This window comes from Engraulis encrasicolus, chromosome 10 (genome assembly GCF_034702125.1).
Source record: "Engraulis encrasicolus isolate BLACKSEA-1 chromosome 10, IST_EnEncr_1.0, whole genome shotgun sequence".
Taxonomy (NCBI): Eukaryota; Metazoa; Chordata; class Actinopteri; order Clupeiformes; family Engraulidae; genus Engraulis; species Engraulis encrasicolus.
The window spans coordinates 25691063-25714040 of NC_085866.1; the positions used below are offsets into that span (position 1 = coordinate 25691063).

At 43.4% G+C, this 22978-nt stretch overlaps 2 protein-coding genes across 2 annotated transcripts; both read right to left on the minus strand.

Annotated features, from left to right (window-relative positions):
• Window positions 1-214: 214 nt before the first annotated feature.
• On the minus strand, window positions 215-10552 carry LOC134457664 (NAC-alpha domain-containing protein 1-like). Its single transcript, XM_063209668.1, has 4 exons — window positions 10285-10552; window positions 3756-4249; window positions 1589-1616; window positions 215-1373 (listed from the first exon to the last, which is right to left on the minus strand). The coding sequence occupies exons 1-4, from the start codon at window positions 10529-10531 to the stop codon at window positions 691-693; spliced, it is 1452 nt and encodes a 483-aa protein (XP_063065738.1). The 5' UTR covers window positions 10532-10552; the 3' UTR covers window positions 215-690.
• A 705-nt stretch (window positions 10553-11257) lies between these two features.
• LOC134457428 (uncharacterized) lies at window positions 11258-13141 on the minus strand. Its single transcript, XM_063209444.1, has 3 exons — window positions 12686-13141; window positions 12067-12397; window positions 11258-11539 (listed from the first exon to the last, which is right to left on the minus strand). The coding sequence occupies exons 1-3, from the start codon at window positions 13099-13101 to the stop codon at window positions 11258-11260; spliced, it is 1029 nt and encodes a 342-aa protein (XP_063065514.1). The 5' UTR covers window positions 13102-13141.
• Between the last annotated feature and the right edge of the window lie 9837 nt (window positions 13142-22978).

The following is a 22978-nucleotide window of genomic DNA, read 5'->3' on the forward strand; positions in this document are numbered from 1 at the left end:
TTGCAACGCAATAACGTGGCAGTAAAGGGAATAACACAACAAATATTTAATTGTGGTATATCGTGATATATCATATCATTGATATATAAAGTAGGCCTAATCCATATCTTGATAAATGATTTTTTTTCCATATCGACCAGCACTGCCTGCAAGTGTTGCTATGATTATGTCCCACGATAAAGATACATATTTTATCTTTGTAATAAAAGGGAAATATTTTTGAACATTTTTTAATCAAAATACATATCAGCAACAGGAGTCAAAAACACAATAAAATAAAAAAAGCAAAAGAAGAACAAGAAGATTGGGCCCTGAATAAGTCAGTTTGAATACAACAATAACATATTTCAGGTAAAAACAACTATTTACAATGAATCCAATACATTCAAAGTGTCTTCCATGCCTCTGGGATGTAGCAATTAAAACTTTTGGTTGAAATGTTGATTAACTAGAAAAGAACGACACTACATAACTACAAGAACATAATCTTTCTTTTTTTTGTTGTCTTTTTCGACTTTATTTCGATAGGACAGTGAGGTGGACAGGAAGCGAATCGGGAGAGAGACCGGGAAGGGTCGGCTAAGGACCCGAGCTGAGAATCGAACCCGGGTCAGCCGGGTCAGCCGGTTGGCTACGGCAGGGCCCTATTCTTTTTCATGTCCTCCAGCCACTGCTCCTTTGATACACTCTCTACCGTGGGGCAGTACACTTTCCCCTTGTCCTGGCTGTGTCCTGTGGGCATCGTTCTAAACTTCCCACATTTCTTGCAAGTGTTGTACGGCACCTTGCGAGCATAAGGACGGGAACGAGGTGGAGAGGGAGTGGTGGGAATGTCTGCGTTCCAAGGCTGAGGTCGAGGCATGAGGGAGGCAACTGCTTTAGGCTCACAGGGCCGAACATCACCATCTGGGGAGCAGCTGAAACAGGTTGAGGAGCAGCAGCGAGGGGCTTTGCCTGGTTTGGAAAGGGAGGTCTCACAGCTGCTGAGGTTGGCCTGTGCATCTGCTGTGGTAGTTGGTCTACGGTGCTGCTGGCTCCAAGCTGTGGTAGTTGATCTACAGTGCTGCTGGCAACAAGCTGTGGTAGTTGGTCAACAGTCCTGCTGGCAACAACCTGTGGTAGTTGGTCTACAGTGCTGCTGGCTAGAGGCTGTCGTGGTTGGTCTACAGTGCTGCTGGCAACAACAAGCTGTGGTAGTTGAGCAGGCCCCAAAGCAGCTGGTGGTGGTTGGCCCACGTAGCTGCTGGACCAGGGCTGGTCAGGAGGCCCAGGAGGCTTCACGTCTGCTGGTGTTGCTATGCTGCGAGCCCCCGTCTCCTGTGCTTGGTCCACAAGGGTGCTGCAGCTCACCATGGGATTATCATGAGCTGGGCCTAGGGTTGCCAACCGTCCCTTGAAATACGGAATAGTGCCGTATTTACAGATAAAAGTATGTGTTCTGTATTGAGTAGAAACGGGACACAGGATGTTAAAATGCAGGAAATTACATCTAAGAAATGCTATATTTTCTGGGGGATGATCCTCAGACCTCCGGCACGATGAAGTGTCCCGTATTTTTTTCATTGACAGTTGGCAACCCTAGCTGGGCCTGGATGGGGTTCCGGTGGATTTAGTGGCTACATGGGGAGTGAAAACACAATATGTGAGAGTGAAACTGTTACAATACATTATACACCACCTTACCATCACATTTAGCAGAAACATTTATCTAAAGCGACTTCCGAAACAGGAGATCAGCAATGATGCATAATTTGTGGGGAAATAACAGAATACACAGATATAGCAAGGTTAATGCAAGTGTGCAGGTTTAGCTTGCTGTGAAGGGACATAGACATGAGAACTATTGTAACTAGATTGCATTCTCACAGAAAATGCTGGAAGCGGGCTTGCCTTTTGGGGCAGAGCTGAGCAGTTTTATTTTTAATATCTATACATAAATTAAAAACAATCTACTATTGTGAAAACAAAGCTAAAAAAATGTGGGAAAAATCCATCCACCAAGTCAGAGGTTATGGGCCAAACAATTTCAGCCATCTTGGATTCAGCCATCTTGAAAGTGTTGTAACTCCGCGTTTTGGGGATATACTAAATTACATGCTATTTTAAGTTGGCTGAGGAACACTGCATATGATATAATTTTGAAAATCAACATGGGTCCGAGTGGGACATGAACTCACAACCTCCATATCTCTAATCCAGCACCTTTGCCATTGATGCTAAATGACATAATATATGCTATTTTAAGTTGGCTAAGGAACACTGCATATGATATAATTTTGAAAATCAACATGGGTCCGAGTGGGATTCGAACTCACAACCTCCATATCTCTAATCCAGCACCTTTGCCATTGATACTAAATGACATATATGCTATTTTAAGTTGGCTAAGGAACACTGCATATGATATAATTTTGAAAATCAACATGGGTCCAAGTGGGATTCGAACTCACAACCTCCATATCGCTAATCCAGCACCTTTACCATTGAGCCAAGCAGCTGGCTGTCATGAGCATTCCAGCAAGACAATATCACATTGCATTGAAGAGCTGAACAATAGAATTGTAGTGCAGCTGCTCGTTAAGAATATAATGTTGAGAGAATGTGACAGTTGAGATGGAACCCTTTATTGGCAGCACCTGTTCTGATTGTCTGTATGGCAGTTAGTATTGTGCTCTAAGGCAGAGGGCAGAATCAAAACAGTTTCTAGTTTTTAGATCGCTGTTGTTAAAAAACTAAAAAGAATTGGCACATGTCACAGATAGTCATACGTGTGATCTTTCTAACAGTCCTTGAATGAAGTTTACAGGTTAAACAGTTCAGTCACAATTGGACCTCTTGTGGAAGATGTGCTGACCTCTTCAGAAAGACACTTCAAGAATGAATAGGGAAAAGCCATTGGGCCAGCCCAGCAATTTTTACACAACTGCAATTTAAAAAGTAATGGGAGTTGGGAGGGACATGATCGTTTCACCGTTTGGAGTCATCTCATAGAGCTCGCTAACAACGCGTCAACTAAACTTCTAGGTACAAGTGCTGATGTTTTATGAAAGAAAAAGCTTCCTACACTCTGATCCCTAGAGTGTCGGAACCTTCATTTAAGAGCATTCTACCATTGTTTTCTATGGGGACCCAAACTTGCACAAAATCGATAAAAACGAAGAAAAAAAACGACAAGGGGTATGGACACACAAAGCATTTTTGAAAACTCCAAGCCAAGCCGGTTGTTTTAGTGTTTGAACGGTGTCTCTATCTCGAAAGGTCTAGGAGGAGAAGCGTTTTCCATTTTTACCGACCTGCACAAGAGAAGCAAGCAAGAAAATGTACTAAGAGATTACTATAAGCGTAGCAAGCCTGCTTAATAAACTGTACTTAGAGATTACTATAAGCGTGGCAAGCCCGCTTAATAATAATAAACAGGACTTAGAGAGGACTATAAGCGTGGCAAGCCCGATTAATACCTAAACAGGACTTAGAGATGACTACAAGCGGGCAAGCCCGCTTAATTATACATAATTTACTGAATTGCACTGCATGCAACAGACAATGTTATCCATTGTGACGTACATACAATGTGTGGGGGGAATAACAGAACACACAGGCATAATAAGGTTACTGCAAGTGATAAGGGTTAGTTAGAAACAAAGGAAAGCTTTTCTCAATTGATAGAGGAGTCTCCACGTGTTTCTTGAAGGAATTGGCAAAGTGAAGTGAAGTGAAGTCAAATGAAGTCAAGTGGAAAAAGAGATGCGTCTCACCTGCTGGTCTGTGAGGGACAGAGACGACTCTTCAATCTTCATGTCAACAAGGTCATATTCATCCAAGATGTCCATTTGTTCCACGACTGGCACACGAACAGACTCATCCTCGTCCTGTGAAGAATGTGAACCAGCCATGGAGGAGGAGGAGGAGGAGTAGAAGGCAACAGGCCGGGAAGACACAGCCAGGGGAGAGGCTACAGGCTGGGAAGTGACAGAATGGTGGGAAGGGGCGGTCATGGAGAAGGCAGCAGGCTGGAGGGAAGAAGGGGGCGTTGGGGGTTCTGTGTGAGCGCGACTGAGTTGGGATAGCACTTGGTCATCAAGGACACCAGAAACGGTCATGTAAGACAGGGTTTCCTCAAAACCATCCTCCTCCTCCTCCTCATCTTCCACATCCACGGCCTCCAGCTTGGTGTTGGTCTCCTCTGTGTCAGGGAGCATCTGGAGGGGTTCTCCTGTCTCACTCAGCAGGTCAACTCCAATCAGCTCTCCTGTTAAACAGTATTACACTTAATTACAGTGTGAATTACATTACACTTACAAACTACACTTACAAACGAAGAGTCACATACTGCAATGGGGTTTCAGACCCACAAAAAGAGTGGTTTTTGTATGTCAACACAAACATATAAAAAAAATAGACACACACTCCTCTGTTATCAGGAAAAAATGAATGTTTGTGACTTTACATTGTGTAATGTAAACAGTGTAATGATCGGCAGTTGAATATAATGACTTCTCACCAAAAAGCTGAGAAACATATTTGAAATAGATCTTAATCGTGGCTCTGACTATCCACAATGACACTTATGCCACCTACAGGTTCAATTCCTGCATGTGTAGAAGCCTGTAATTTTACACAAAGTTGTAGAGATGAACAGACAAAAAAACCCAAAAAAACAAAATGTAATTGTCTGTGGATGAAGATGAAAGAAATGAAGGTGCCTAGCAGTGTTAATTTTGACAGGAATTTTTAATTTAGTTTTAGTTTTAGTCTCTTGACGAAAATGTAATTTTAGTTTTAGTCACAATTTAGTCATCTAAATCATTTTTGTTTTAGTCTAGTTTTAGTCGACTAAAATTCATACAATTTTAGTCGACGAAATCTAAATTCATTTTAGTCGACTAAAATAGGCTATTACATTATTTCCTCTTGTCTACACTTCTCTATAAAATTGTCAAACTAAAATAGGGCCTACCATTTGGGGAAATCAATGATTAAAATAACATATTGTAGGCTAATAAGAAAATATTGTAAAAAAAAAACTGCCAGAGCGTCTTATAAGCCAGTGCGTCCAATGTGTAAAAAAATCATGGCCGCGACACTCATAAATTTCTGTCGATATTTTAGAACGACTTCGGGGGAATATGGGACTGCACGTTATGAAAAAATAATCAAGAGCGTCGCGGGGTACAGTAGGTGCATGCAGGCAAGGACGCCTGGAGCCGTACGGCCGTACGCACTGTGGGTAGCCTACCTTCACCAGTGGAGGAAGTTTTTTTTTTTTTAATAAATTTTACGCCTATTGTGTCTTCTATGAATGTTGTGACAATGCAACATATTATATGAGAAGAAGCAGCATGAAACAAATTAAAGAGCAGAGACTCCATTGGGCACCATTAATTTACAAAGGCAGATAGCCTGCTTTTTGCTTCTGTGCGTAAAACTCGCGCGCTCCTGAAAAAAAGATACAGTAACAAGTTCTAGTTCCATCAGCGGAATTCTAACTTGAGCGGCTACCTCCAGTCAGACATAGCCCGCAAATTTAAGTCTAGTAGTTCTAGTTAGCAAAGACAGCTCTACATTTCCCACTTGGAATAACACATAGCCTATGTCGTGGCGTCGCTGATGGCAGAACAGTCAAATAACCGAAGTTAATGTCTTGAAAGTGACAAGTTTCAATCGTAGCCAAAATCCAGTTGTCATGTGGGCTAGGAAGAAGGCATCGGATGGTAGCAGTACAGGTAGGCTAACGCCCAATTTACAAGGGCGCTTCCAAAGCGGTAGAAGCGTGGCGTTCCATTATTTTCCGTTGGGACGCGGCAGCGAGGCGAGAGGTGGTGACGTAGGGAAGCGAGGGTGGCGGGCGGTGGGCGAGCGAGGCGAGAAAGTTGAGCTTGGCTGAAAAATGTAGCGGCACCGCGAAGCGTTAACCAATGGGAGAGCTTTCAATGCCATGACGTCACGTGCGTCACCAGCACTACTGGGATATTAAAAATGGAGGCTGTTTTGATTTCGGTGGTGTCAAATCTGCCGATCGTTTTTCACAGATGGTTTTAAAATAAATTACACTTGGGTTAAGGTGACCAATATATTCGCTCCTGTTTCATCATTTTTATGTGTACATACAGTGTTTGTGATTTAAGAGAGACGGTTGTTTTACCACAGCATTTGCTAAGCTAAGCTAATTTGACCGGTAAACGATGCTACGTCACCACGCGAGGCGAGCGAGCAGGTTGAAAGCGGGTGGAATTCGCTTACATGTATCACAGCCGTAAGTTGTTTCATTCATCACTGAGCCCGCCGCGGCAAATATTATAGGGTAGGGCCTACTTTGCTTCTGGTGTCATATTTCCTAAAGTATTTTGGTTACCGTTCTGTGTATTGTGGCTTTCGACAGAGACGGTTTTATGAGAGGTACGGAACTTTGCTTTGTAGCATACTAGCTTCGGACGGCAGCACTGACAGCTGGTTAGCTGGTTATGTGTGCTACGCAAATACATTATGTTCAGGAAAGCGTTCTAAAGCAATTCTGCATGCTTTGATGACATGCAGTTTGGGTGTTTTCTAATGCTTATTGCGCACGTTTTCCTGTTTGCTGACATGAACAGCATTCTGCGATTTGTGTGCGAGTGCGTCAGTGGTTCGCTTGTGCTCTGTCTCTATTGCGCATTTGTTATCAGCCTGGACTAGCATTCAGTGCATTACAATGGCACGGCACCTGTTGGAAGACGTCTCTCTCTCTCTCTCTCTCTCTCTCTCTCTCTCTCTCTCTCTCTCTCTCTCGTGCGCGTATTGCAAGCTGTTGCATATTGTTTGCTTGATGCAAAGTTGTGATGGCACGTGACACGCGCTCTCGTTGACATGGTTGTGTGTCCATGGTTGCATGCATTCGCAGGACGTTATTGCAATAACTCATTTGAAAGCGTGGAAGGGTCGTTCACTTCCTATTTCAGTGTCCTTGTCTGAAACAAGTCGCAAAACTCCACACTTCCGAATCCTTTGCGATCGGCACTAAAGTGATTCTTATCAGAAGGCTTTTGCCTACGCATAGACCCTTAAATTAGCCTACAAACATTAGCGAACATTGAAAAAAGATCAAACAACGACCGTCGGGTAGCAGGTTCATGAAAGCGCAGGGAGTGGAGAAGTTCCACAAAAATGCAGAGAAAGATGCTTGCTACTGTGCGACAGCACCACCACCTATTTCATGACTGCTTAAACTTCTTCCTCATGGATAAATGGGCAACAATATTTTCTCCAGCCAGGATTGCACTGAAAAGTAGGCTACTGCTGTTAAAAAAGGGTCACGGTCACTGCCTGTCACTGTGCCTGCTGCGTGTGTGTGTGTGAGGGAGGGGAGGAGAGAGGAGACGCGAAGCAGATGAGGCTCGCGCCTTGCGAAATAGCAGGCAATTCTTTTCCAATGTTTCAGTGACATATTAACAAAAATGCTTCCTATTGGTTTTCGTCTCGGGTGGTATTGTAGTCACATTTTTATTTTTTTGACGAAAATATTAATCAATATCGTTATATTTTTCGTACAAACGCATGCTGTTTTTTTCGTCATCGTTGTATTGTCGTCAGGGGAAAAACAATCGTTACGAATATTTATGACGAAAATATTTCGTCACGAAATTAACACTGGTGCCTAGTAACTTACACCTGATACACAGTGCAGACAGATAGATTGGCATACCAGTGTATTTGGCTGGCGGCTGTAGCCTGGCACTAATGGGCGTCCAAACAGCTTCAGGTAGTTGGTGTTGACATGCTGCACCATGTCTCCAGCGTAGGCCATCAGGGATGACTGCCTACTGGACACCGCTGCTGCCCCTCGGTCATAGTTCCACCTGTTAAGACACTCCAGGAGGTACAGCTGGGAGTTCAGCTCATTCGAACAGGTTCCTAAGTAAAGAAAAGTTATTTCTAACCTTTTAATGCAGAGCATCCACTATAGTACTAGCATGTTACGAAAATGACAATGACCAAGTCGTAGCCCCTGAATGTGCGCCATTCCACCAGCTGAACGCTAACGCTACTGGAAAACCTTATCTACCACAGTATTACACCACTATGACAGAACACAGGGCTGTTGGTAATACATTATGACACTGCCATTCTGGTAACAGGTAATTTATAACAGGGGCCATGTCTTACTGGGTTCATCTGTTACTTAAGACTCGTAATGTCATAATTAGTGGTGGGCCGTTATCGGCGTTAACGTGCTGCGATAATGTGAGACTCTTGTCGCGCGATAAAGAAAATATCGCACGTTAATCTATTCTCAAAATATAGGTTTGGAGTTTGGGTATGCACGTCACCATAGCGTTTAATTGACAGACGCTTTCAGACTGCGCTCCAGCCGTTTCTCCTCTCCACCTGCTGCTTCAGCAGACCTACTAAATATGAAGTGTTTGCATGCTGAAAACATTAATCCATCTGCCGTGGTAGGTGTTGTTTGAGAGCTTTTTCACAAGTGGTAGACTAAAGAGACGTTATTGTTTAAGGTGAACATAGAGAGACATTATTGTGTGTGAGTAAGCTACCAGCCCGACATAGCCTACATTTCCTCACGCATTGCATGTAAGGGCCAAAACATACCAAGGCGGAACGGAACGGTCGCAGGACGGACGCGGTCTTCCTGCTTAGTTTTGGCCGGCGTGCTTTTCTCTGCCTTGCACACTGACAGCGTCGGCGTGCGCGGCCAGTCCTATTCAAAACCCTAGCCACAGCCAAAGCTAGCATGCTACTTTGCCATTCATTTGAATGAGACACCGCCGGTCGCCGGCATGAAAAATACGCTCGAGTTCTATTTTCCAAATGCAGCGCGGCGCGGAGCCGGCTCCCGCGCCGCTGACGCCCGACTACCACCGGTTGGTGTGTAAGGACAGATAGGTTTCAATGTATTTTCACCGACGCCGGTAAAAAACGTGGCCGTTCCGCGACGCTTTACCGCCTTGGTGTGTAAGACCCCTAACACATAGGGTGCATCCCAATATGTGACCTTGCCTCCTCCACTTGCCTCCTCCACTTGCTTCTCGTCATGATGACATCACTGACAACAGCATTATATTTCAATATCTTGCAAAAGCTCAATTGTAAAGTCTTTTTCTCATTTGCAATAGGGATGATGAATAAAAACAGTCCCTCAAAAGTTGTTGTGGCGAGGCTGACAGCTGGGAAACTTTATCGTTTTCTCCACGGAGGAGGGGCCAGGAGGCGGGACGAGGAGACAAGCACAAGTGGAGGAGGCAAGGACACATATTGGGATGCACCCATAGCCTTAACAACTTCCAGAAATCTTGCCTGTGCCATAATTGCTAAACATTCTGTGTGATATGCATTTTGAAGATTGTCAAACTGAAACTGTCAATATCTACTGTCACTGAATGTTTGTGTTGCAATCGCGCACATTTGCGACTGAGTGAGATATTCTCATGTCAAACGGTAATACTCCTCGCGGTTGTCGCGCTTGATTTATTTTTATTTTTTTGCAAACTGAATTCATTTCGAGTTGTAACTCCTCTGGCGTTCTGACTCTGAAAACATTCGAGTTGTAACTCCTCTGGCGTTCTGACTCTGAAAACAATTGTCAGGTTTAGGCCACATCGCCGTGTGCCAGTGCTGCAGGTTCTAGATAGCGAGTAGCCTGGCTCTGCTGAGGGCTGCTGTGCCTAGAGCGCGCAGAGCTCCTCCCTCTCTTAAAGGAGCCGCTGCTCTTTTTACCAGTCAGTGGCATATTCTGTCTCTCTCTCTCTCTCCATTAGAAATGCTGAATTGTTGAGGTAATTTTGTTTAAATAGCCTAAATGTTTGATAGATTTATCTGTATTTGCCTCTACAATTTATAGCGCTGTTCATTTTGAAATTTCAGTATCTTACAACTGTAAATGCTTCCTAATATATTGGACACACTTAACACATATTGCAGTGATTTTTTTCATCACCAAGTATCAACATAACCATTTTTTGAAGATGAGATGCATTTTGGAAAAAAAATATGAGCTCTGGTCTAATGCGCCATCGGTCTTAAGAAACCCCAAGGTTTTTTTCGGCATTATTTTCCTAGCGTGCCTATTCTGAATGAGCCATTTTGATATAGATTAATCTAGATTAATCTAGATTAATTTCATAATTACAGTGAGATTAATCTAGATTAAAAAAATTAATCTATGCCCACCCCTAGTCATAATGCTTTCATGTTTTTAATAAACAGTGACTCGGATCTCTGGCAATCCCTTCTGCACCAGTTTTTTTTTAAACACCAATTCCTTTGAAAAAAAACACATGCTGCTATACTAACCTGGAATGAACTTGTTCAGGTGGAGGTGAAACGCCTGCAGGGTCTCTGACCCTCTGGCACACCTGTACCTGGTCAGCGTGACTCCCCCCGGCTTCTCCACGTACCCCACCTCCGTGTACAGCTGTACGCCGGGCACGTCCTGGATGCACCTAACGTGTGGCCTGACATCGCTCCAATGCTCACCCATCCACCTACACCGCCGCCGAAAGGGGACGCCTCTGTGGTCCTTCCATTTTGGCCCTCGCATCTCTTGCAGCAGTTGGTCGATCAGACGTGTGGTGACCTTCACGCCACGCGTTCTCCTGCGGCAGAACTGACTCAGTTCTTTCCTACTGATGCTGCTGTCCACCACGTGATCTGGAACATGCTGCGTCCAACCATCCAGCATAAGCTCCTGCTGCTTGGCCTGCCGGAGAAGAGTCAGGTCGCCGGCGTCCCACTCGAAAATGCAGGCGGCCAGACGAGACATGAAGGCTGGGTAGAGGACGTGGTCTCTCAGACAGGATCTGGCCAGCCACTTCATGAAGTGCCAGGCATCCAGACGCACCTACATACATACAGTACATTAATTATTTGCTATCCTTGCGGAAAATTGCTCTGTCAAAAAGTGTAAGGTGCACGCACATCCCACAAAAAGCTAAACTGCTGTGGTTGCAGAGTATAAAATAGGGGGGAAAAAATATTCGCACACCACAAAAAATTCCCTTGTCGAGATTTAATGTGATAATGCCACAACGTTTCGACCTGCAAGGTCTTAGTCAGGTGATTTTCCCCCCTGAGAATTGTTCTGTGCCATTTACTGTTATAGCTACTAATAGTTTCAGAAAAAAAACATAAAGGAGGCAATAAGACAAAAGACAGAATAACAAGGGAAAGACAATTATTGACACAATTATGAGGTATACGAGTTATTCAGAATAAGAAACAAAGTGCAGAGGGATATTAAGGTGCTCTCTTACAGTCTGGCCTTTGTTTAACTATCACTTGGTAACTGGAGCTCTGGCCAATCAGCAAACCCTGGCATGGTCGGCATGCCAATAATATTTTCCTCGTCCAACGGGCAGCAGCCACGGTCCACGTAGAGGACCACAGGGGGTGGAACAACAGCCTGGCGGTAGCGACGGACTAACCCAGCAGCCATCTTGTCCAGCGTTGAATCCTCCTTCCTGGTCACAACACTGTTGAGTATCTGGCCAGCCTCGTTGGCAATGGAGGTCAGCCATGTGTCCCGATAGCCAGACAGCTTTTTGGTGATCTGGAATATCGCAGTGCAGTATTAGTACAGATACCTCATTGATCTTGAAATATAGGTGTCCAGCAGTATACATACGCTACAGATGAATACATGAAGAGTTCAGATGCAAAACCCCCTAACTCCATTTCTGAAGACCTGCACTTCTATATTTTTAGAGAACCCCGTTGTTGGTTTGGTTTACATTCATGTACTTGATAATACATATAAATAGTTATATTACATAAATAAAATAAAAAAATATGAAATTTTGATAGTTTTGTATTAAATAAAAATGAATTAAGATTATTTTCTGAAAAGGCACTTAGTGGGTTTTGCATCTGAACTCTTCACATGCACACATGAATATTCAACATGCATTCACTTAGCAGGAAATACATCCTTTTAGTGACATTGTACATAAATTTTGCACGCATGAGCAGCATACACTATACAAAAATATGACAACAAAAACTAAATGTTTACTGTGAGTACTGTAAATGGTTTACTGTACATCAGGAGAGCTGTGTAGGCTGTGTATGTAATATTACCTTTTTGGTGGAAGTGACATGCAAGATGGTTCCAAAAGTGGAGGTGATGCTGGCCCTAATGTGGTCCAGGCGGCTGAGGATGTCCCTGCCATAGGCGGACAGCAGCCACTGGCTGGTGGGGACGTCACTGGCCTCTGGAGGCTCCAGGCAGGCCTGTGGGAGGAGGCTTGGTCGCTCCACATGGTCAGTGCACTCCCCCAGGTAGCGTGCTAGCCTGGTTAGCCGCTCTTCTCCATGACTCTCCCTCAGCTGCTTGGCCAGTCTGGCCGGACCATTGCTGCCCAGAGTCTTGTCCCGCAGCAGCCGAATGACTCGTATGTCACAGGCATACCTGAAACACACATGACACAAATGACTCACGGATGTCACAGGCACACTGCATCATCCAAACGCGTCAATTTCTGACCAGACTTTCCTTTGACCAGGCTGCAATTTTTGACGTCTAAGGTATCCCCTTGTCAAAATTTGACTTGTGCCTCAAAGGCACCCCCTTGTGGCAACATAACTTCAAACAAACAAACAGATCGACAAACAAAAAAATAGAAATACAAACACATAAACAGACAAACACACATAACCTCCTTGGCAGAGGTACACAGAAAAACAACTTTTTACTCACTTGGTTGTCATGACTACCCTGAACATCTTCTGGTGTGGCAAATCCAGCTGATCCCGCACAGCCTGGCTGGTGGACAGGTAATCCACAGAACACGCACTGCACCTGAGCATCTCTGTGACCAGCAGGTAATACCTGTCAATGTCCAGAACCTTCCGGGCTTTCTCGTAGACACCACAGCCAATGAGCTGTGTCTTACACTTTGGACAGTTGAACTTCAGCTTCCAGATGTGGTGAGGCATCCATACCATCAGACCATGGGTGAAGAACTGGTCTGGCACGGGTGGTGCCTGGTGACATGCCAAAGAGGAGGGCGCCGGGGGATCGTACCACAGCTGAAGATCCGTCTGGAGCCTGCCAGCGTGGAACAGGGTGTTGGAGATCCACCTCTGGTCTTGAACTGGAATGGTCTGGGCCATATATCCTGGCAAGTTCAATGACGCTGAATGTCCTGGATCAGCTTGCTGGTTGGAGAAAGAAAAACAGCTTACTGGTGTGTCTGAATGAGACACAAAACAACAACAAGGAGACAGAGCAATAAAAAACCACATCCTCAGAGAGTTCACCTCTGCCCTCTGGTGGACAGAAACACACACATGCATTGCAAACAAATGAACAGACACACAAACATACAAACTCAGACGATCACATAACCTCCGTGTCGGAGGTAATAATTATACAGCAATCAATCACACACACACACACACACACACACACACACACACACACACACACACACACACACACACACACACACACACAGTTTAAATTCAACACAGTATGACCAAAGAGGGTGGAGTAATAAAGAGGCTTCGAAAACCCACCCACCCAATGCAAAAGTGTGTGCTCAAGTTGGGTCTCCTAAGGGGGCGTTGTCCCTCCTTCTTCTTCCATTTTTGAGGTGTTTGTACGAGAAGTGCGCTACCATCTACAGTGCTAAGGGGACTCCATTTATTCTCAACCTGAGGACTCCAAAGGTCTCCTAACCAAAGGTCTCCTAAAGGGGCGTTCACCCGACAGAAAGTGGATACCAGAAATGATCTAGAATGACTTATCTCTGTCTAGAGTATCTCTGCTATGACTTCTTAACTCACGGGTGATGTGGACACACTGTTGTTCACAGCATCCAGGGTCCTGTGAGAGGGTGGAGCAGGTCGCACCACAAAAGAGGGGGCAAGATAAGGACTCCTCCTAGGTGTCTTCTGAGAGGCATCCCGTAAGCCATTGAAACAATACAATGAAAAAAAAAAATTGAAACATGAGTTAATTATGCCTGCATGATTCTCATTCATTCCCAGTCATGTTATATACGTACTTGTATATGGGAGTGAAGAAACTCCAAATAATGCCTCTGAAAGATACTTGATGCAATAACCGTGTTGAAGTGATTACCTTGCCATGGTGGAATCCACAAGTACAAGAGCTGGCTCTGGTGTGCCTGTGAGACTGCATGGGACATTTCTTAATCTGTAAGGAGGAGAGGTGGTGATGATCTGAGATGTAAATTGTAAGAGGTGAGTTTTAGACCACAGGTTCTATTGGACACTTAGTGACACGATTCAGGAAAGACAGACCAAGGGAATAAAGGTTATGGTAGTTTATTTTTCACAATTCATGATTTAAAATACAACATGGAAAATATAAATAAAATGCAAAAGTGTCTCTCAACCAACAGCGGTATAAAGTGCGGTGTGCGTTTTACATAAATTAATCACAATCTGGAGTTACAAGACGACGGTACAAAAGTTAAGTTAGGTTACACAAGTCACACCACTGCAATCTATAAATAGGGAAAATAACAACAATTCATAATCATTTCATCTCATCAGTGCACGAAAGGCAACCACGGCAAACCATAATTACTGACACTCATTAATGCCCGAAAACATCACGTTACACACTGGGCCACGTTACAGTAGAATTCACTACACCCATAAAGACCTAACTGTTGTACAGTCCTCCTATGTAGCCTACTCAGCGGAGCTACCCAAATGTCACTACACAGTACCGCTGGGTCACACACGCACACACTCGCTCACTGACACACACACACACATGCACACAGTTCAACAGCGGGGGAGAAATAATCAATCCCCCGAAAATACAACAAACCAAATTCCCGTGCTGCTGCTGGCCTCTCAGCCACTGCTGCCGGACGTGGGCTCCGTAATTCCTTAATTCAACTATAACACGCGCAATACCCAAATGCAACTTACCCACAGTTCCCAAAGCGACCGGCCGCACGCAATGGACACAGCTACAGCCCACGTCCCGGCACGACAGCTTGTGGCAGCCCTGCTCTGACCCTGCTCTCTCGAACAATGAGCAAAACGCCATTTAAAAACCATACCCTGCTCATCCGCCGCCAACCACCACAGGTGCGCCTGTCAATTACATAAAACGAGTTCAGGTGCACCCATGGCAGCCAGCGCGGCTGAGCCCCACCCCCAGCGCTTAGCGCACCAGCCTACATAAATGGCCAAATATTAATAGTGTGCAAACAGTTATCAGATGCACAATGTGTTACGTAAGGGTTAACGTTCGGCGAGAAGGTCGCTACCGTGGAATAGCAGCACGACAGAGAGAATATTTAGACCCCGACGCGGAGCGGAGGGGTCTTGTTCTCTCTGAAGTGCTGCTATTCCACAAAGCGACCGACTCGCCGAAAGTTAACCCGCTTATTATATGGATATACTTGAATGACTCACACATGGCGGGGACATTTCTTTAGGCCTATTTAATGTTAAGATAAACATTTTTGCTGCGCAAAACAAAACAGTGCCGTTGTGGAACACCGCTAGGCAACAGCTAGGTAGCCAGGACAACAGGTGTTGTCTATCACAGCAGCTGATTAGAGTCTTGTTGAAAAGTCGCTTTAGCAGTGAAAAGTCTTGTTCCCAGCGGTCTGTTATAGACCAACCTGTCCGTTATCGAAAAATAACAGACGTGCGAACGTTGGGGAGCCCCGTTCAAATGAATGGAGCATTCGACCGATGACGTCACAACCATATAATAACAGAAGGTAACATATTGTGCATCTGATAACTGTTTGCACACTATTAATATTTGGCCATATAATAAGCGGGTTAACTTTCGGCGAGTCGGTCGCTTTGTGGAATAGCAGCACTTCAGAGAGAACCGCTCCGCTCCGCGTCGGGGTCTAAATATTCTCTCTGTCGTGCTGCTATTCCACGGTAGCGACCGACTCGCCGAACGTTAACCCTTACATAAAGGCCATACCACTTCCGTTGCCTAAGTGTGGGTGGATTACCATCAGAGGGCCAGTCCCCGGAGTTGGCAAATTATCTTAGCCATGTCAACCACTCTCCATCACCCACAGCCTTGTTGTGAGCTTTAAGAGCACTCATCTGAAGACATCAGAGTAGAGAAACTATAAACACGGCTGTGCAACCATCAAAACAATATTAGCCTCCACCACATGAGTCATGATGAGACTGATGATCTGTCTGCACCAATGATACAGTAAGTAAGTAGACCTCCTTGGTCTGCACAATGGAATCAAGGCTCTCACCACTCTTTGGGAGTGACGTGAGACTCACGGCCCGTTCCACACTTTGCATTTCTCAATCTGAAACGCCGTAATCTGCCATAACAGACAATTAAGTCCAATTTGCATATCCCTCACTCTGCATTTTAATAATAAGCTTGCCTGCTTGTGCGCCAGGAGGCAAAAGCAATCTAAAATGTGAGATATATATTATCGGTAGTTACTGTCGACTACGCAGGCTACGACAAGGGTAGTCCTACTGAGAATGAAAACGTGGTGGACAACCATTCTATCACGTTGAGCTGGCTGGGGCATTTGAGCATAAAGCAGATGTTTGTGTACGACGTCAAGCCGTACGGAATAACTAACGTGGCAGTACATGAAGAGATAAGCGGAGAGATAGACAGCAAGACCGTTGTTGCAAAGTAGTTAGCATAGCATCAACCATGATAGCATGCCCCACACGTTTGGCTAAGCAGCACACTCTCTGTGAGCTGCAGCTCGTGTTGTGGCCACGCCACGCGTCTACAACTAGATGAAAACTAGATGAAACTAAAACCTTCAGTCCGCTGGATAATGAACTGTAGATGAAGTTGTCACAGCGAGGTTCAGTCACAATCGAATGCGATCATAGGCAAATGTTCGGCGACCCGAGTCCATTCGCTACCCCAATCCAAAATTTACCCGCGGGAGTTTTTGAAGGAGGGAGTCGTTACGTAATCCAATGTGAGAATCAAAGGAAGTGTTGTGATTGGCCGCGTACATTTTCATCCAACCTGGCCTGTTTGGAAAGCTAAGCCCCTCATAAGATTTCAAATAAAGTTATGAGCAACTTGATGATTTATTATTGGCTGTTGCATTTAATCAACATTGCATCAATGTGCCATTTTCTTGTTGGCAAAACCTGGTGTCCTCCTATCTATGTGTCCTCTTTGTTGGGTCCATTATTGCATCTGATTCTCATTATGCATGTGAGAGCTGCATAAACAAAGTCATAATAAGCAACATTTGTTTGAAAAGTGTTATCTTCAGGCTTATTGGTTTTCTCACTAAGAAATAAATGTTTATGAATGTAGTCTGCAAATATAGGCTAATCTTATGTCATTTAAAAAAGATAATCTTATGTCATTAAAAAAAAAAATACTGAAGGGTGGGTGGCAATGACAGCAAGGCAGGCACCTCACCCCACAGTGCTCCAGAAAAATGCAGGCCCTTTATGAGAGAAATGTTCTCCCATCCTGTCACTGGAAACTAAATATCTGCTGTGGGTGTGAGTGCGTGTGTTTTGTGATTACAAAGGCCTTATCATTTTTATTTATTTTTTTAATATTTTTTTTTGGTGGGGGTCGTGTCGTGTCAGCCCGGCCCGGCCCTTTATTGGGAGGAATTTTGAAAAACTGGCCCTTGGGGACTTTTAATTGAGTACCCCTGCTCTAGGAAGACTTCTTACAGCTTCTTATAAGGGCTGTGGTAGGGTTGGGAAATGACCCCGTCCAAATGTGGGGGGCTTAGTGCGCTGCGCCACAGCGCCCCCTAATCAAACCATCTTCTGATGCTCATTGGTCAATTAAACTTTTTAATACGGAAGAAAAACACCTGGGTAAGTTGAAGAGCAAGGGGACCTATAATAGGCCAGTAAATCTAGCTCTAAAAAGGCCCAAACCCGGGACAAATTGCAATAGTAATGTTACTACTTTTATGTGATCCTGAAACCCCCTTGTATCACATATTAAAAATCTACAGCTTTAGTGGAACATACTTTTTTTCAAGGTCAAAGTTGGCAGATTTCCCATTCGTTTCTCCATAGGGAGACAAGGTGAATAGGGTAAAATTTTAAGCTATGACATATTCATTTGAAACTTTCACAGTTGGTAACTGACATTCAGACAAACAGTTTTTGTTTTGCAAGTTTTCTGAAATACGACGATGAAATATGCAAATAAGGTCATATCATATGTACTGAAATATAGGCCTATGAGAAATCTGTGGCAACAGGCCAAGCATAAAACAAATTGCAATAGTAATGATTCCCATTGTATTGATCCTTCAACCCCTCTGCATCACATATCAAAAATATACTATCATCAGTTCAGTGGAACATACTTTTCCCAAGGTCAAAAGTATCCGATTTTACCCACATACTGTAATGGCAAAATGCATTGGAAATCTGCTACTTCTGACCTTCAAAAAAGTTGGCCTATGTTCCACTAAAGTGATGAAGGTAGAATCTTCATATGTAATGTAGGGTGGATTAAGTAGGCTATCAATAAAAAGTGTGAATCAATACTTTTGCAATTTGTTTTATGTTTTGCCCGTTGTTGCATAATTTATCACATATTTAAGAAGACGTGATCTCATTTGCATATTTAATCATCATATTTCAGACAACTTGCAATACAAAAAATATTTGTCTTTGCTTGAGTAAATTACTGTGAAAGTTTCAAGTTGATAATGATCTCATTGTTTAAAATTTTAGCCTATTCCACGTAGGCCCTATCTCCTATATTGTCTCCCTATGGAAAAATGAATGGGAAATCTCCAACTTTGACCTTGAAAAAAAGTATGTTCCACTAAATATCATGCAGTAGATTTTAATATGTTATTTAGACATATAGGGATTACAAAAAACTTGGAATGATTACTATTGCAATTTGTCCCGGGTCAAACGCTAGATTGACTGGCCTACTAGTTGAGCGAAACGGGATCCCTCTGGAGTGGCATTTAAAGGAGTATGCCACTATTTTGGGGCTTAATACAGTTAAAATCATTGGCCAGGGTTTATAAAGGTGGTAAAGTGTCTTATTTTTCATGTTAAGCGTTGTCTTGCTTTAAGACAAGTTAAAAGAGGGAATATGTCGCTACGCTAGTGAAAGTCAATGGATCCGTGTAGCATGCTACAATCAGACACTTTGCCACCTTTATAAACCCCAGCCAACGATTTTAACTGTATTAAGCCCCAAAATAGTGGCATACCCCTTTAAGGGAGATATTGGGTTTCAAGTCTCCAATAGGAATGAATGGGATTTGGCCATATTTTGGTCTTTTTGGGTCCAACCTTGGCTCCACTTTTGGCTTCACAATGAAATAGAATTTTGGCCTCCATTCTATTCATCTCAATGGGACTATCACAATTTTTTTGGGACTATTCCATCATCAACTGCGTTAACACCAAATCCCAGTTCAAGTCGCTAAAGGGCGCTGTTTATAGACAGAGATCCGTTCTGTCAGCCTTGCTAACATGCATCTCGGGAGTTAGGTTCGCCCTTGGAATTTATTCTCCAACCCAAAACTGTAGCTCAGAGGCTAGTGTAAATCAATGTAACAAAGAATTTCAACCTGTAGGAAACAGATTGTGACAACGGGACAGTTCCGCTGTTCCTTACAGCATTTTACAAGATCAAAGCGGACCAGTCTTCCTATACGCCTATTAAAGAACATGTAAGCTGAGTGGTGCTTAGCTTATGTCCCTGCTTCACCCTGATTTACTTGTATCTTTTGTCAGTTTCATTCATGTTGCCAGCAGGAGGGGTGTGTACACTACCCTTTTGATCATAAGATACTGTCTTGCCATACAAAGGTAAAGTTCATGAGTGGGAAACGGCTTAAGAGTGGTAGCCTCCATAAGGGTTTATCATGACACATTAACCAAGTCCGTATGAATTTACAAAGGGAACCATCCAATTAGCTGTTGTAACTAGTGTAAAAAATTTGTGGTAGTGTGATATATTATGTCCTGAAGATGGCAGCATTGTAAAAAACAAGTGTGGTAACCTCAAGCCATACGCCATCCAGTTGATAACTTTTGAGTATGTGTTACCAACCTTTTGAGAGTATAAAAAAGTGAACAAGCACAGGAAAGCCTGTCATAACATTCCATAATTTAGGTAATAAGTCCTGGAGAGCCTCACATCTAGGCTTGCAGGTGCTTTCTTGACCACTGTTAAATACAGGTTAAAAAGGAAAAAAACATTTAAATTAATCGTATACAACTTAACATGTGTTGATGAGAATAATACATTACTAAATATGTAACTACATAGACAGTCCATGGATGACATTTTAAATGTGCATCGAATATAATAATCAAACAATGCTAATGATTTATTGTGCAACTTTTAGAATAGAATAAACAAGTCAGTAATAATATGACATAATATCATGAACAAGTCAGTTGTAAATGTTTAACTAATTTCATTCCAAATAGGAATCAGTGATTCATAAATATTTTACTTAAAAAGTGTAATCATTTTATGGTACTGAAAATATTAGACAAAAAACATCTGATTTACAAGTAATCAGCTTTTTTGAAAATACAGGCTGTTGGTATTCCTGCTGGGCATTGCTGCCTGACGCACCTCCACCTGTGCACTCTATGCAAGTGTACTGTATTCCCCTATACACCTTTGGGCAGTAACGGGTCATCAGCTGGGGACCACCAATCACTGACGTTTCGCTCCTTTAACCCCAGTACATCTCATGGTGGCGGAGCGATGGCTGGTATCTCTACCTGCCACCCCCTGCGGATGCCCTAGGTGTTCTGCCCCCACCCTTTATCCCTCCTCCTAAGCCATAACCAGAAGCTGCCCTTCTCTGCCTCCTCCGCCAGTTCCTTGATGGCTTTCCGGGTCCCTGCTCCTGTGCAGCCAATGTCTCGAAGCAGGTGAACTGTTGAGGAGACCACGAAGCCCCTACACCCCACCTCAACAGGGCATGTAATGGCTTTCCAGCCATCCTCCTGACACTCTGCCGCCAGGTCTGCATACTTGGAACGCTTGCGTTCATTGGCAGCCTCCATCCCTTGTTCCCACGGGACAGTGAGTTCCACCATCAGGATGGTCTTGTCAGCTATATATTAGTAATATTATAGTAATGATAATAATAATAATAATAATAATATATTATTATAATAATATATTATTTAATTTCATTTCATTTATTGTTTGTTTGACAGGGATAGTGCACAACATACAATTGAGCCAGATTATAGCCCTAAGGCTAATTTTCATCTGTAGTCCCTGGACAGGAAGGTGTTAAAATAAAAAGGGATTAAAATTAATAATTATACAAAAATGTGACAATAATACAATGGGTGCACTATTTGCAAATAGTCCTACATTATAGTACAAGGTCAAGTACATAGTTAAAAATATAGACTAAAAAAAAACAACTACAACAGCAGAATACACTAGATATATGATAAAATAAACAACAAGACACAAAAAATCAATGATCAAACACAAAGATCAATGACTAAAAATGTCCACAGTGCTGCCCCGCTTTGAGACATTTCTTAAGACCTGATTTAAAACTACTAAGCGTATTGCTTTTCGTATTTGCTTTACATTTACTCACCCCTCAACTGTGCATGTTACAAATCAAAATTATAGCACACTCTGACCCTCTTTTGTGTAATGGCAATGCAACACCTGCAGAGGGCAGCAAAGGCTAAAAACTATTTGTGTGATATCAGTCATGTTGAGATGAATTACTCTTGGTGTCTTAAAAGAATAAAGATGTAATGTCCAAACCATCCACAAAATAAAGGTAATTATTTAATTATTTGAGCAATTATGAAGGCGTAGGACTAACAAAGTCTGAAAAAAGTCTCTCCAGTGTCACTTCAGCTATCCCTCTCCCCTCTCCACTGTGTGTGTGTGTGTGTGTGTGTGTGTGTGTGTGTGTGTGTGTGTGTGTGTGTGTGTGTGTGTGTGTGTGTGTGTGTGGTGCGTGCGTGCGTGCGTGCGTGCGTGCGTGCGTGCGTGAGAGAGAGAGAGAGAGAGAGAGAGAGAGACAGAGAGAGAGAGAGAGAGAGTGAGTGAGACAGAGAGACAGAGAGAAAGTTTGTGTAGGTTAAAACTCTGCTCTACTAAGACATAGTGTGCTGGTCCACATGATTAATGTGGGTCATTAAATTAAGGGCCCTAACCAGGCCCTCTCCCCCTCACTCTGGCCCTAACCAGGTCATCTCCCCCTCACTATCTAACTAGGTCCTCTTCCCCCACCCTGGCCCTAACCAGCCCCCCCCCCTCTCTGGCCCTAACCAGGTCCTCTACCCCTCACTCTGTGCCCAGTCATATGGACCATGTCAAAGAAGCAACTCACCCTATCGTGAATGAGGGCTGATTGGTCATAGGTAGGGCTGAGTACCGATCAGAATTTTTCTTTATTATTTTTTATGACTCATAGGCTACAATACCAACTGTTTCCAAAAAAAAAATGAAAGCATGGACAACATCAAATGATTGTCACCACTAACTTTGATTGTCTTTCTTCAATGCAATTAAGCCTTGTTTAGCTGAGCTGGTTTAGGCTTAATTATCCAACTGTTGCGTATATTGCTTATTATTATTCAATTAAAAACATGTATTGAACACTGAAAGTACTGATTACATGATTACAAGAAAATAAGGATATCCAGATAACAGCTTCTATAACAGTAAATGCTCTTCAAATTATGAATGAATTCACAAAGAAATTGTAGGTGTGGTGATTTTTTCTTGTTGTTGCAGGCAGTCTTGAAGCCACTCATGGGACTAGCCCATTGTTCATTCAATTGACAGTTTGTCACACGCACACCCACACACCCACACACACACACACACACACACACACACACACACACACACACACACACACACACACACACACACACACACACACACACACACACACACACACACACACACACACACACACAGTGTTTGCCTCATCCAATGTAAATTGTAAACATCTGTTTGTGTGTTCTTTTTTGTTCTGCTTTTCTATAAGCGTCTCCGAGCGCTGCTTGG